The sequence below is a fragment of the Mobula hypostoma genome, chromosome X2 (assembly GCF_963921235.1).
Source record: "Mobula hypostoma chromosome X2, sMobHyp1.1, whole genome shotgun sequence".
In the NCBI taxonomy this organism is placed as follows: Eukaryota; Metazoa; Chordata; class Chondrichthyes; order Myliobatiformes; family Myliobatidae; genus Mobula; species Mobula hypostoma.
The window spans coordinates 34,310,917-34,327,278 of NC_086129.1; the positions used below are offsets into that span (position 1 = coordinate 34,310,917).

The 16,362-nt window shown below is 39.7% G+C and overlaps 1 protein-coding gene across 15 annotated transcripts in view; it reads right to left on the reverse strand.

Moving 5' to 3' along the window:
- gramd1ba (GRAM domain containing 1Ba) overlaps positions 1-16,362 on the reverse strand; it is a 443,148-nt gene that overhangs the window by 64,557 nt on the left and 362,229 nt on the right. For all 15 annotated transcript variants that reach the window (XM_063038621.1, XM_063038608.1, XM_063038607.1 and 12 more), the window contains 2 exons: positions 4,561-4,645; positions 770-873 (listed from right to left, as the gene is read on the reverse strand). In XM_063038621.1, coding sequence (XP_062894691.1) covers positions 770-873; positions 4,561-4,645 — 189 coding nt within the window. The remainder of the gene's footprint in view (positions 1-769; positions 874-4,560; positions 4,646-16,362) is intronic.

The window sequence follows — 16,362 nt, forward strand, 5'->3', positions numbered from 1 at the left end:
TGTATCCCCTGTTCTTGGTATGGTCTCCTGTATATCGGTGAGACCCGATGCAGATTGGGAGCCTGCTTCGCTGAGCACCTACACTCAATCCACCAGAAAAAGTGGGATCTCCAGTAGCTACCCGTTTCTATTCTACTTCCCATTCCCATATATCAGTCCACGGCTGCCTCTACTGCTGCGATGAGGTCACACTCAGGTTGGCGGAGCAACACCTTATATTCTGTCTGGGTAACCTCCAAACTGATGGCAAGAACATCAATTTCTCGAACTTCCGGTAATACCCCCGCTCCTTTACCATTTCCCATTCCCATTTCCCTCTCTCACCTGATCTCCTTACCTGCCCATTACCTCCCTCTGGTGCTCTCCTGTCTTTCCTTTCTTCCATGGCCTTCTATCAGATTGCTCCTTCTCCAGCCCTTTATGTTTCACCAATCGACTTCCCTGCTCTTTACTTCACCCTTCCCCCTCTCCCAGTTTCACCTATCACCTACAATCTTGCACTTCTTCCTCCCCTCTCCCCACCCCCTTACACTGACTTCCTATCTTTTCTTCCAGTCCTGATGAAGGGTCTCAGCCTGAAACGTTGGCTGTTTATTCTGTTCCATAAACGCTGCCTGGCCGACTGAGTTCCTCCAGCATTTTGCATGTGTTGCAATTTATAAGCCTCTCTAAGTGACACAAAGCAATTGCTGGTACTTGTAAATCATTACTGTAATATATTTTCTTTTTGTTATGATGCTCAAAATAAGAAAAATTAGCATGAGTTTACCAGTGTTTCCCATCTGAAAATGTTGCTATAAAAACAGATCCAGTTTTCTGAGAGGTAGAGTCGCCCCTGAAGGAGGATGTCCCTTTGGAGCGCACATGAGTAATCTGGAAAATATCAGTTCATAAGGAAACAAAGTGAGTCATTACTAATATGAGTAAAACAGTTCACTCGAACCTTATGCCATCTAATAAACCAAAGAGCTAAGGCAACATAGTATATATTTTAAAGCATCTCACTTTTAAAGTTAGTCTGCATGACATTGCCTCATAACTCATCGAACAGCACAATACTTCACAGGCCCTTTAGTCCATGATGTTGCGCCAACATTTTAACCTATTCCACGATTAATCTAACCCTTCTCTCTCACACAGCGCTCCATTTTTCTTCAATTCATTAACATTAGACCATTGTAAGGTGAAATGAATAATCTACATTATAATTGTGGTGAACCAATATATAATAAAAGCTACTTTGATTTCCAACAAAAAGCCAGAAAGTATTTGTGTTTTAGAAACTAAACTGTTCATTTAGTTTGTTACTACCTGTGTCACTTTATCAATGGACACATCATATCTCGCTTTCCCACTTACAGAGAAAGTACTGCTGACTTCCACTGTGAAACAAGATTAATTTTAAATATATAACCAACTTCTGAAACCAAATAGGTATCTGAATTATGCCTTGAAATTTTAGTCATCTTATGGAAATAAGGTTAGACATTGATACAAAATTAGCTGACTGAAGTCAGTGGTTCAGAAAGAAACTACTAGCTTTCAGTCACTGAAACATTAACAATTGTTAAGTTTCCATGTATAATTCAACATACACTCCAAATGTGGAGTCCAGGTTTTCTGGGAATTTTCAGTATTATTTGGGACATGCACCAGGAGTTCTGTTTCCTTCCTTATGAGTCCTTGTCAGCCAACCCAGGTCATAGAGTCCCAGCACTATCAGCCCTCTGCATTCAGTTTGGCCAAGTGTTGCCACTGGTAGGACTATGAGCCAGGTGTTATTGCAAATGAATAAGGAAATTCAGGTCCACTAAAATCAGTTACATAGATTAGATACAAATTGATTGAAATAAAGGGGCACATACTCTTTCCCCCAGTGTCTTTCGATTCACTTAATCCAATGCCAGTTCTGACTGATTTTGGTTCCAGTGTGCATTTAGACTACAGATGGATTACTGCTATAATCATGCACTCCCTTTATTAACTTGAAAGATTTGACTTTAACGTATTAATGAGATATTTTGCAATGAGTCAACAGAGCAAATAGGGAGGGTGAATCAGTTTATTGTCGAAATGAGGAAAGGACGTTTTGTGACCTGGATAACTCAGAGATGATGGTACTTCTATACAATTGCTACTCCAGCATTTATCGGTGGTGAGAGATCATGGGTTTGGAGGTATTGTCTGTGTAAAACAGCACTACTAAGTTATAAAGTGCTGAGGATGAGTAGTATTGTCTGTATTGCATGGAAAATGGGTATGCAGGAATAAAAAGTAAGCTTATAATCTAAACAAAAGTACTGTTTGAGGAACACCCTAAGATTGAGATGACAGGTCCCCAATAATCAGAAGCAACTTCCTCTGTTTCAGGCAGAGAGTGGTGAACTTTGTCTTAATTGCTTCTGACTTCAATTTCACTAGACCTCCTGAACGTAATACTATGGCTAATCAGTTGCCGCCTTGACATCAAAAGCTGTCACTCGGACTTCATCTCGAATGTGGAATTCAGCTCATTTGCCCTTGTCTGGAGCCAGGCTGAAATGGACTCTTTAGCTACCTCAGGACATAGTTCATCATGACTGAGCAAGTTATTTGTGAATCAATGCTACTAACTCAATTGGAATGGGAACACTTCCATCACTTTAACAGGAATTACATACCAAAACACAAATGTAAAATATTATGGAAAAAATGCTGTACCACTGAAGTTTTGAGGTTGCTTACACTGGACAACAAAGATTTTGCTTCCTGAATACTTTTGGGTGTACCTTATGGATTTTTGGCTGCCGATCATGAACATCACCATGGATCCCTATTTATTTTTAAATCGCCTATATTTGTTATTTCAATTCATAATTCAAGTCAAGTAAAATGTTGCCCACAATGTAAACTGCAAAGTTTTCTATCTTGTCCAGGCACGCCTGTGATGCTTAGACAGGGTGGATGCTGCATGGCAGGACAGGTTTTAGAAAGGCTATAAAAGCATCACGCACACACCGTTCTCTGCATTGCGCTTATATCGGTTTGCGATCATGTTGATGCGCATGCTTTACATGTATAGTATATTGTGTGTACTCATTATAATAAAGTAATTGTATTTTCAAGAGTATTTGTGATAGCAAAATTCCTCGCCAGTGTTGCAACAGCCGCAATACTTTCTGCTATATTTGTGGCGAGCATACGCTTAAATTTCAAAGATGGATCATAACTCCTCTTATTAAGAAAACCAATAAGCTCTACTTTGGGTATAAAATTGGCGATCAAGACAAAGCCTGGGCTCTTCAGATTTGTTGTGCAACATGCGCTGTCAATCTTAGAGCTTAGGTACTCAGAAATCAATGTCATTCGCTGTCCTGATGATATGGCGAGAGCAGAAGGACTGCAACTTCTGTCTGACCAGTGTATCTGGTTTCTCTGCTAAGAACAAGAAACCACTGAATACCTCAATCTCCCTTCAGCCATAAGGCCTGTGCCACATGATGACAGTCTTCCAGTACCAAAGCCACCAGAGACATGGAGTCTAGAGGAGGCAGGCAAACATGCTATGATGCATGAGCCAGGAATGGAAAATGACACTCATACTAATACAAATTTTGAACCCTTTATGTTGAGTGAGCCTCATCTGATAACTCAATCTGAGTTAAATGACTTGGTGAGACACTTGGGTTGATCAAAGGCAAAAGCAGAATTACTGTGTTCAAGACTGCAAAGTTAGAATTTGTAGTCACCAGGCACAAAAATTTCCATGAAGGATTTCAATATTTGAGACAGATGTTTCCAAGAATAACTAATGCCAAGATTAAGGAAAGCATTTTTGTTGGTCCACAAATCAAACATGTCATCAATGACAGGCAACTTCAAGTGAGACCAGAGAAAATCACATGGAAGGCATTCAAGGATGTTGTTGAAAATTTTCTTGACAACTAAAGAGCACCAAACTACATGCAGCTGATTGACAACATGCTTCAAGCATACAAAACCATGAGGTCTAACATGTCACTTAAGATTGATTTTCTGCATTCTCTTTAAACTGCTTTCCTGCAAATCTTAGCGCTGTCAGTAACGAGCATGGTGATAGGTTTCACAAGGATATTGCGGTCATGGAGAAACAGTATCAGGGCAACTGAAATCCGTCAATGCTGGCTGATTATTGTTGGACGCTTAAGCGCAAAGCCTCAGACACTGAGTACATATGAAAATCAACAACAAAACATATTTAGCTTAGTTGAACTATTGCAAAGTGTCAGCACCAATATGCAATTAAAAGCATCATATTCAATAAAAGTTAATTCTTTGTCTCTCCAAATTCCTACATGATATAAGTAGTGTGAAAATATATTTGTGTTCACCTTCAAGCGGTCTATCATACCACAAAAAATTTCGGAGGAAGCAGCACTTTTGAAAAAAAATTTGCTGTCCAGTGTTATTTTCTGAAGTCAATAAATTAACACTTTAGTCACCAAAATGCATCTTATTTGAAATGAATATATTTTAAACAATGCTGTAACCATTTGTTTTGTGAAATGGCACAATTGATACATATGGATGCTTATTCATTACCAACAATGAGTCGTTCGGTGTCTGGCAGCTGCTTAAAGAGCTTTCTGAAATCCTCATTCCGTTGCTTGTATGTTGGACTCAAAACCTGAAACATAACAACAAGCTTTTTTTAATGTTTTCTAACATTCTAGAATGAAATGTTCGGAACACTCTGCAAGGCATTCTTGACTGAAATAGAAGCAAACGCTTGCTATCCATGAATACATTTCAAAAGATAACTTCTGCATAATTTAACAGCTGAAACATAAGAACTAATCATTTTTTGTTGATTTTACATAGTATTGGTCTCCATTGACTTCTGTAATGACTAATTTTGATTGGAGTATAAAAATAACATTTTCACACAAACTGTCACTTCCTGGTAGCCAACTTATACCACCCTCAATGCAGTTCTTCCAGAAGGTCTTTTAGTATTAGGCTGTTCTCTCTGTATAGACAAGACACTGCAGATAAATCTAGAGCAACACACAATCTGCTGGAAAAACTAAGCAAGTCTAGCGGCATCAGTGGGAGGAAAGAAACTGTCAACATTTCTGGCCGAAACACTGCATAAAGACTGACACTGAAGATATCATTGCTCATCTCCCTCCCTACCTGTCATCTTACAACTCTCCTCAGTCCATTCCCCTTCTCCTCTCTATGCTGGCCATCGTGGCTCTCCACTCCAAGTTCTGATTCAAGGTTTCAGCCCGAAACATCAACAACTTCTTTCTTCCCACTGATGCTGCTCAACCCACTGAATTCTTCCAGCAGATTGTGTGTTACTCTCATCTCTTTGTACACACAGGTATACCACAGAGTTCATGGGTGGCATTTTGATTTATTCACTGATGAGAAAAAAGCTCTTAATACTTTTGTGCTCTTATAAACGACAAACCATTAAAAAGTCAAATCAAACTGGATTCAGCCAGTGCCAGAATTCACTTTCATTTGCTGTATCTGCCAACCTGCACTTACCTGGGGTGGATGCTAAACTGTCATGCCTGGAACAAGGTCTAGCATAATGGGACATGAGTGGTAAGCAAGCTCAGGTGATATATCGCAGAAACCTTGCCCATCATAAAGGTCTAACAGCCTCACTTCCAAAAAAAGATCTTTAACAGTCTCTAACGTTCAGAGATGTTTAAATGCTGTTGAGACTATATAAAAAATTAAATAAAATATAATTAAAACATTATTTTACACTACGCAATGAAGGAGTGAAAAAAAAACTTATCTTATTACTCTTCAGGCTTGGAACCCCCATTCAAATGAAGGGGCACTAATGTCATGCCTGTTTTGGTTGATATGGAGGTGTGAATTCTCCATCAAGATCTCCATTGTTGGACTGGATAGCATTTTGGACAATTAAGTGCAACGACAGATGCACTGGCATTCGTTAAAACAGCACATCCAACCTTACAGCAAGTATAGGATTTATTTACCAGTTAGCAGCAAAATGCCAGTAACCGAGCAAAATTTAATTGAAGGACATTACAAATGAGACAAAAATGTTCAAAGCCAATGTAAAGCCTGAAGAAAAGATCTAACGTTCTGGTGAATTCCTTCACACAATCAAACAGAACCTCAACTACTGCACAAGAATAATCAACGTTTGATTATTTCAGAACATCTATAAGGTGAAGAAGGCTTCCAATATCAAGAAGTCACAGTGCTCCTACAAATACTTAGTTTTGTTAAATATTAACATGCATGATTTAAATGTGCATACAATAACGCAGTAACATATTACAATGTAAACATATTTCTTTTGAAACACTTTGATTATATTAAAAATCCAGATGGAAACTTGGTACATACAGTATATGCATAAGGTATGTATATATTTCACTTAATCATATTTAATAATGACCAGGAGAAGCTCATTGAAATGTACTTATTTATGAATTATGTGCAGTCTTGTATTCTTTAGTTTATTCTACAGGCCCTCAGCAGATATTGTAAGAGTTTATGCCGTGGCTATTTTATATTACAACCAAGAATTAAAATATACAGAATATAAAATTTAACCAATGACAAAATCAATATTGGAATGAATTGTGTGATACATAACAGATTACATAATAGATTTGAAACAAATGAGATTTAAATTATTTGGAATGGTACTTTGCAATTTCACAAGAAAGACATGACTGCTGATTAACAACAGAAAGGCCACTAACAATATATTAGCAAAATTACTTTCATCCTCAACCACAAATAAACATTACCCAACTCAGATGATTGGATGATGATTAGAAGCAGGAGTATAGCTTTATTTTTCCTTCCCAGAACAAACATTTTGCAGCAACCTGGATTATTCTCCTGGCCAAGAACAATTCACAGTGACCAGAGTTCAACTCTGGGATACCTTAGATTTCTATAAAGTTCACATTGTTAGGAATCATTAGGTTAATAAAACAAGAGAAATAAGATAAACAACCTTAAAGTCTGTATGTCAAATAAAATGCCATATCAGTAATAATTCAATAAGACTTTAAGATTAGATAATGTAACTGTTCTAAAGTTATTGACAATAAAAATACTTCAGAGAAATAACGAAGTACCTTTTTTTTTCTATTATTGCATATAAGATTGGACCAGAGTGGGAAGGCATAGGTGAACTGGATAAATGCCTTCTTAAATCTTTTTGAAACTCTGACCATGGCATTTCAAGGTACTGGAAAAATGTCACCACTGTAGACTCTACAAAATCCTCTCAATTCAATGGAAGGCTAAGCAAACCAATGTTTTCTTCTCGGTCAACATCTCTAGTATTGAGAACTTAGAGATAGCTACATTGGGCAGTGCCCTCCTCTTGCAGGCCCAACACCAGACTCCTGAACAGATAGATATTCTATTCCGAGCTCTGTCATGGGAAGAGATTACTAAGCGGACAGAGGAAATGATTTGTGGATATGGTCAAAGCTTTCTTAGAAAAATGCAGCATCCTATCAACTCCTGGGAATCTCTAACCCATCTCTTTTCAAAGTGGAAGGCCAACATTGATGATGGAATTGAGAACCTCAAAGCCATAATTTAGGAGATCCCAGCAGAAGGAGCTGATCACTTCATCAACTACCCATCTGCTTTTTTGATTTATGGAAATGAACACAACTGAACCTCTGCTCCCAGGATGAGGCTTTCTGTTCCAGGACATCTCAAATGTCCTCTTTCTTTAAGGGTCGTGGTTTCCCTTCTGCCTCACCCGCATCTCCTCCATTCCCCGCACTTCGGCCCTCACCCCATCCTCCCGCCACCACAACAGGGACAGAGTTCCCCTTGTCCTCACCTACCACCCCACTAGCCCCCGGATCCAACACATTATCCTCCGCAACTTCCGCCACCTTCAACAGGACCCCACCACGAAGCACATCTTTCCCTCTCCACCCCTCTCCGCCTTCCGCAGGGATCGGTCCCTCCGCGACTCCCTGGTCCACACATCCCTCCCCACGGATCTCCCACCTGGCACTTATCCCTGTAAGCGCAAATGCTACACCTGTCCCTACACGTCCTCTCTTGCCACCATTCAGGGCCCCAAACAGTACTTCCAGGTGAGGCAACACTTCACTTGTGAGTCTGTTGGGGTCATCTATTGCATCCAGTGCTCCCGGTGCAGCCTCCTCTACATCGGTAAGACCCGACGCAGATTGGGGGACCGCTTTGTCGAGCACCTCCGCTCCGTCCGCCACAACAGACAGGATCTCCCGCTTGCCACCCACTTCAACTCTGCTTCACATTCCCATTCAGATATGTCCATACATGGCCTCCTCTACTGCCATGATGAGGCTAAACTCAGGTTGGAGGAGCAACACCTCATATACCGTCTAGGTAGTCTCCAGCCCCTTGGTATGAACATAGAATTCTCCAACTTCCGGTAATTCCCTCCCCCTCCCTTCCTCTATCCCAGTTTCACTCTGCCCCCTCCCCCAGCTGCCTATCACCTCCCTCATGGTTCTGCCTCCTTCTACTACCCATTGTGTTTTCCCCTATTCCTTCTTCACCTTTCCTGCCTATCACCTCCCTGCTTCCCTTCCCCCACCCCTTTATCTTTCCCCTTACTGGTTTTTCACCTGGAACCTACCAGCCTTCTCCTTCCCACCCTCCCCCCACCTTCTTTATAGGGCCTCTGCCCCTTCCCTCTTCAGTCCTGACGAAGGGTTCCGGCCCGAAACGTTGACTGATCGTTTCCACGGATGCTGCCCGACCTGCTGAGTTCCTCCAGCGTGTTGTGAATGTTACTTTGACCCCAAAGTATTTTGTGCAGAGTATTTTGTGTAACTGAATTCAGTTAGTTGACAATTAAATAGCACTCCCAACTATGGCCGTGGGTTTATGGTCAACAGCAGGAAAGTTGGCTGTAGTTTTGTCTTGGTGGACAAAACAGCCTGAGGGTAACTGCAGTGCTCACTAAGATCAGCTCAGTAAACACATGAAACAAAGCGAAGAATCCGGTTTGCTTATCAACTGCCCATCACAAAATTTCATGATTGAAACAACATAACCAGCACATACCCCAACCACTTTCATTCTCCTCTCCCTACACAATACATTGAGTGTCCTATTTTAATATGTAAATAGAGTTTACAGACACTTTATTTGATTGAGTTTGCACACCACCAGAGCAAAGCCTAACTGGTTACCGATTTTTTGAAAACAGAGTACATGAGACATTAGGGTATATTCACAGCTTATTCTACCACCACCCCCTCGCTCCTCCACTCCACCCCATTTTCTTCCTTACTTGCTTCTCTATTTGTAAGATTCTCCTGCAAATCTTTAGGCTTTCCTTTATGCTCATTTGCACATGATCACAACTATGGATGCTATTTACTGTCTTAGAGCACAGAAGAAAACAATTTAGGCCATTATGTCAGTGTTGACGCTGGTCATCTGTGATGTAAAATTCCCACGCTTAAATTTTCATATGTCTGTGCCAATGAAGCTCTTGTAGAGCTGCAGCCATAAGATAGAATATGGAGACAAAATTTTATACATTTTCAGATAACACTGTGGAATAAAATCTACTTGTCATGTACTGTACATATGCATCATGTCTATCATACTGCTCCCAAGGTCTTAAACCAAACAACAGGTGTCTCACACAGGGTTATCTTGACACCATCTAGATGTGAAGGATCCCCAGGCCTAGATCTTTTGAATTCTCTCGTAAAGTCAAAGAGTCATAGAGTAATGCAGTACAGAAACAGGCTCTACAACCCAACTGCTCCATGCCAACCAAGATTCTCATCACACATTTGACCCATATCTCTCTAAACCTTTCCTATCCATGTACCAGTCAAGGTAACCTCAAAATTTTGTTAATGTCTTTAATGTGCAAATGACTTTAGCAGCTCATTCAACATACTGGACACTCTGTGGGTGAAAATGAGCCCCTCAAATTCATATTAAATCTCTCACCTCTCACATGAAAACTATGCCTTCTTGATTCACCAATCCTGGGAATAAGACTGCACACATTCACTCTTTTTATACTCCTCATACTTTAATGCACCTCTGTAAGAACACCCTTCATTCTCCTATGTGCCAAAGAAAAAAGTCTCAACTTTTCTCCACAAATCAGTACCTTGAGCTCCTGACAACATCCTCGTAAATCTTCTGTAAACTCTTTAAAGCTTAATGGCATTTTTCCTATAGCAGGGTGACCTAAACTGAACACAACATTCCAAAGGTGGCCTCATCAACATTCTGTACAACTGCAACATAATAATCTAAACTTTTATATACAATCCTTGACTGATGAAGGCCCACATGCCAAAGAGCTTCTTTGCCACCCAGTTATTTCTGCATCACTTACAATTACATGGTCCTCTTGGCCTCCTAACAGATCATAATGAATATTTCTGCTTATCTTAAAGTTCATTCGTTTTACAAAAAAGTTGTGCCAAGTTTCAAGAAAGATACTAGTCAAAAGCAGTGTGAGTATTCCCATTATTAAATACATTAAATGTATCTATAACTTAATTATTAGGAGTGCATTTCAGGATAGGAGTGGCCATTGATCTATTGAAGCAGCCTCAACCGAAACAAGAATAGCAAAGCTCCTGACAGTTATAAGAAGTCTTCAAAAAAAAAAACCACAAGATGCTTCAAATTTAGAACTAAAGAATAAATCATTCATAGAGAGGCTAGAATGACTGGTTGTCACAAAAGAAATATCGGACAGATGAAGTAAGAGATGATTTTTTGCAGCTGAGTTTAAACATGGCAGCCACCTAAGCATTGTTGAGAGTTTTGTGTAGAGCAATATTTGATATCAAAAGATATAGAAAATGGTCTATTCCATCCTTCAACTTGAAGTGCATAAATAAAACACAGTAAATACTCCTGCAGCCTCAAGTGCTGGATATCTGACCTGTATGTTAGTCTATGGTACTACCTCTGTTGGTTAGCACCAGTTTAAAGTACTTTAAAGTCTGGTGTATACATTGGAAATCCAGAAATTCTACTAATACTCCAAGTAGAGACATGCAATTTATATCAAATGGGCAATTATAAACTAAAAGTGGAAGTTATATACCATAAGGCACATACACCAGATTTTAACAGTCTTCTGGAGGAAATACTTTCTCGTTTAATTAATTAGTAAATGAAAAATTCTGGGAGTTTACCCAATCAAAACAATGAGGCAGAATTGACTGCAGTTAGGATGGAGATATGGATTTTATGAGAAGTCCATTAGAGTAGCACAGGGTACTTACATTGCACACTGGTGGTTGCAGATTGGAGTTCCAGCACCTACTAGCAGTCCAATCTACCAAACACATGTGCAATGGTTATTAGTTTTCAATAGGGCCACTAGGTGGGACGGTGGAAAAACATCGCCCAACTCACCCCGCAGCAAGCACAACTCCTATCAACTGAACATGGAGCACCATCAGAAGTCGTCAAAGAGAAGCCTGCGTTCCCGTCCGCCTCGTCCTCCTGGGTTAAGGAGGATGCTTTGGGGTGAGTGGCCTTGGGTGGAAGGAGGGAAAGGAAGAAAATGGAGGGCAAAAAATACATTTGAATTGTAACATCACAAATGACTGATATAAACAACAAAACCGCAGAAGGTAAAAAGTTGAAGAATAACCTAAGCTGGAGTCTTCACTGTTAAAACCGGTTTAAAAAAAATTGTCTCCCACCCCTCCACCAAACACTATCAGTAATATTGCTCTTGATCATTTGGTATAAATAATGGCTATGAGCAGCATCACTGGTGCGTTCTCTTTGGGCATGTTACTTGGGCTCTAGCATAAGGAGCTGAGGGTTGATTACAACTGGCTGGTTTATTCAGAAGTACATTAGATACACACCAATTTCATATAATTCTGCCCCTTCATGCACCAAGGATCTTGAATTCTTCCAGCACAATTTGCGCTATTAGATAACTACTAAGTGCTCAATAACTATTCAACAGATCAAAGGAGTTCCCAGAAAACAAGCTTCAAGGATACTGAAGTCAAAGAGAACTGAAGGTCAGAAAGGAGTACTCCTTACACAATGTGTTGAACAATCATCTTTTTTTAATGAAATACTATCTTTTAGTTTAAAACAAAATTGCAACACTACTTCAAGCAAAATCTGTCGGTTTGTCTCCTCAGTACAGGGCAACTCCATGGTGATAGTGGTAAACAGAGAATTTGTGCCAATAAATGACATCCATTGTGGAATCAAACCACTAGAAAAGCAGTTACATCCATTGCATTTTTAAATGTAATCAAGTGAGTACTTTAAATTAAAAGTACTCCCCATGACCTCCCCTTCTCTTGCAACATCAGTCTTGGCAACTATTGAATTTAAAAAAGTGCAAGTGATGAGAATGCCTTATGGACCAATCATGCCATATGTCTGTTTCATTGCAAGACACGTGCTTTGTATCTGCAGCATTCCAAAGCTTATATGGGAAAGTTACTCATCAGATGAAGTTTGTGTGCAGATAAAGCAAAGTGCAGATAAAGCAAAATGCAGATTTGTGAAATTATGATTTTCATGCAGTGGGAAGATCACATCATGAATTTTAACAACGCAAACATGAAGACTTTAAGGTGGCTTGCCAGGTGACTAGCAAAACTCTTGACCACTCATAGAGTAGCAGGATGGCACGTTTTCAACAGGGGAAAAAAGATAAGAGCAAAAGTAACTGGATAGGAACTAGTAGGGATGTTCGCTTACAATAGCTTATTCAATAATGTTGTCAGGTCTCTAGCAGTAATAAGTAACCTGCATGGCGGGAAAAGTAGAAGGTAGTGCTGTTGATATTTCCCATGCATCCTAATTGATGCAGGTCATCTCTCTTTCATTGCAGAACATGATAATCATTAATATTTTACCTCACATTGCTTGGTGGAAGTGGTTCCTGGTACTCCTCTCATATTCAGGCATGTAAAGAAAGGCTGATAAGTAAATCCAGGAATGTGGTCTCAAGGCCAAAATATAACTCTCAATTTGCCAACAAGACAAACCATTAATTAAACATTAAGAACAATAACAAAATCTAACTCCTTTATAACCAGCTATCTTTTCCAATTGACTCAATTTAGTTAATACTGAAATCAGCCTAGAAAAAAGGGAGTCACTGCATATACCATATATATCTTAATTGTAGCTGTTATCTACAATTACAACTCTGTTCTATTGTTTTCCTTTCTAAACCAAATATGGTACATTCACAAGGGATTAAGGCAGCTAGATATTGAGCCAAATTGATTGAGGAGCTGATTGTGGACTTCAGGAAGGGGAAGACAAGGGAACACACACCAGCCCTCATCGAGGGATCAGCAATGGGAAGTGTGAGCTGTTTCAAGTCCTTGGGTGTCAACCTCTCTGAAAATCTAGCCTGGGTCCAACGTATTGATGCAATTAAAAAGAAGGTAAGACAGTGGCTATATTTCATTAGGGGCTTCAGGACACCTGGTATGGCACCAAGACTTACACAAGTTTCTACAGATGTACCATGGAGAGCATTCTAACTGATTGCATCACTGTCTGTTATGGAGGGGCCACTGCAAAGGATCAGAAAAAGGGGCAGAAAGTAGTAAACTCAGGCAGCTCCCTCATGGGCACTAGCCTCCCCAGCACTGAGGACATCTTCAAAATGGCAGCAACCACCATTAAGCACCCCCATTACCCAGGACATGCCTTCTTCTCATTGCTACCATCAAGAAGGTAGTATAGGAGACTGAAGACACACACTCAACATTTTAGGAACAGCTTCTTTCCTTCTTCCCCATTGTTTCTGAATGGACAATGAAACCATGTACTAGTCACAATTCTTTTTCTTTTTTTTTTGCTCCCTTTTTGCATGACTTATTTTATTTATATATATATTTCTTACTGTTATCTATTGAAATGTACTGCTGCCACAAAACAACAACTTTCCTGAAATATGCGAGTGATATTAAACCTGATTCTGATTCTGAAATAAACTACTTTGAATGGAGGAAAGATGTATGTTTTTATTTTAAATAGCTAAGAAGCACATTTGAAGAACTCATAGACAATTGAAGAATGTGAATGAAAACACTTATATAAAATTGGATTTATTTGATCAAAGACTGAAAAGTATGCTAAATTCAGAACCTGAACAGATAATAGTGATTCTCACATGCCAGTACTGAAATATTGATCTGTATCCAAATAAGTCTTCAATACAAAGCACAAAACTGGGGGCAATTCAGAAGGCGCAGGATAGATACATCCCTAAGATCAAGCAGTATTCTAAAGGGAGGATGAGGCAACCGGTGCTGACAAGGGAAGTCAAAGACAGCATAAAAGGAAAAGAGAGGGCATATAATATAGCCAAATTATTGGTGAATTAGAGGACTAGAAAGCTTTTAAAAAACCAATAGAAGGCAATGAAAATGCCATATAGAGAGAAAAGATGAAATATAAAGGTAAACTAGCCAATAATATAAAAGAAGATACAGAAAGTTCTTCCAGATATATAACGAGTATAAGAGAGATGAGAGTAGATATCAGACCAGTGGAAAATGACACTGGAGAGGTAGTAATGGGGGACAAAGAAATGGCGGGTGAACTTATTAAATATTTAGGAAGTCTTCATTGTGGAGTATGCTAGAAATTTGACAGTGTTAGGGAGCAGATGTGAGTGCAGTTGCTATTACTAAGGAGAAGGTGCTTGGGAAGCTGATAGGTCTGAAGGTAGACAAGTCACCTTGACCAGATGGACTACATCCCAGAGTTCAGCAAGAGGTAGCTAAAGAGATTATGGAGGCATTAGTAATGATCTTTCAAGAATCGCTAGATTCTGGAATTGTTCTGGAGGACTGGAAATTGCAAATCTCATTTCGCTCTTTCAGAAGGGAGGGAGGAAGAAGAAAGGAAATTATAGGCCAGTTAGCCTGACTTCAGTGGTTGGAAAGATGTTGAAGTCCATTATTAAGAATGAGGTTTCAGAGTACTTGGAGGCACATGATAGAATAGGCCAACGTCGGAGGATGTATCCTGAAGGGGAAATCTTGGCTGACAAAACTGTTGGAATTCTTTGAGGAAATAACAAGCAGGATAGACAAAGGAGAGTCAATGGATGTTGCTTACTTGGACTTTCAGAAGGGCTTTGACAAGGTGTAACACGAGGCTGATTAACTACGCAACAGTCCATGGTGTTACATGAAAGATGGATAGAAGATTGGCTGACAAGCTGGAGGCAAAGCGTGGAAATATTCTGGTTGGCTGCCGATGACTAGTGATGTTCCACAGGGGTCGGTATTGGGACTGCTTCTTTTCCCAGTATATATCAATGATTTGGATGATGGCTTTGTGGCCAAGGGATCACATTGAAATGTATCAAATATTGAAAAGCCTAGATAGAGTGGATGTGGACAGGATGTTTCTAGGACCAGAGGGCACAGCCTCAGAATAGAGGACGTCCAGTTAGAACAGAGATGAGAAGGAAATTCTTTTGCCAGAGGATGGTGAATCTGTGGAATTCATTACCATAGATGGCAGTGGAGGCCAAGTGATAGAATACATTTAAAGCGAAGGGTGATAGGTTCTTGATTAGTCAAGGTGTCAAAGGTTACAGGGGGAAGATAGGAGAATGGGATTGAGAGGGATAATAAATCAGCCATGATGGAATGGCACAGCAGACTCGACGGGCCGAATGGCCTAATTCTGCTACTACATCTTATGGTATTAAAATGTCCCAGATAGATTTCGAATGTGCAGACCTGATATTCCAAAATAATGAGCCTTCTACATGTCCAGAAATGGAAGGAATTGAACATTCATCAAAACTGGAAAAGTGACAAATAACCACATTTTAAGTTGTAGCTTGGGGTATGGTGGAGAGAACAGAGGAATACTTTAAATATTAACTGTTTCTCCACAGATGATGCCTAATCTGCTGAGCATCCTCAGAATTTTCTTTTTGTTTATTGCCAATATCTGCAGCATTTTGCTTCACAATTTGACACTTGTGTTTTCCTTTACTCCTTTGGTTGCAATTATGAATTCTTACCTTTTAAACTTATTTTCAACGAATTATTGAAATTGCCTTTGAGCACCACACAGGGGCCTTAAATGCATTTTGTATTACCTGTATTGTCTTTCGGATGACTTTGTTTGCTGCGTTCTGGAAATTAGGGCACTTTTTAGGAAGATTAGGCCTCACCAATGTCCTATACAATTTCAACATAACATCCAATTTCTGTACTCAATACCTTGATTTATCAAGGCCAATATACCAAAAGCTCTCTTTACAATCCTAACTACCTCTGACACAACTTTCAAAGAATTATGGATCTGTATCTCCCTCAGTTCTACCACACTCCCCAGTGCCCTACCACTCACTGTGTA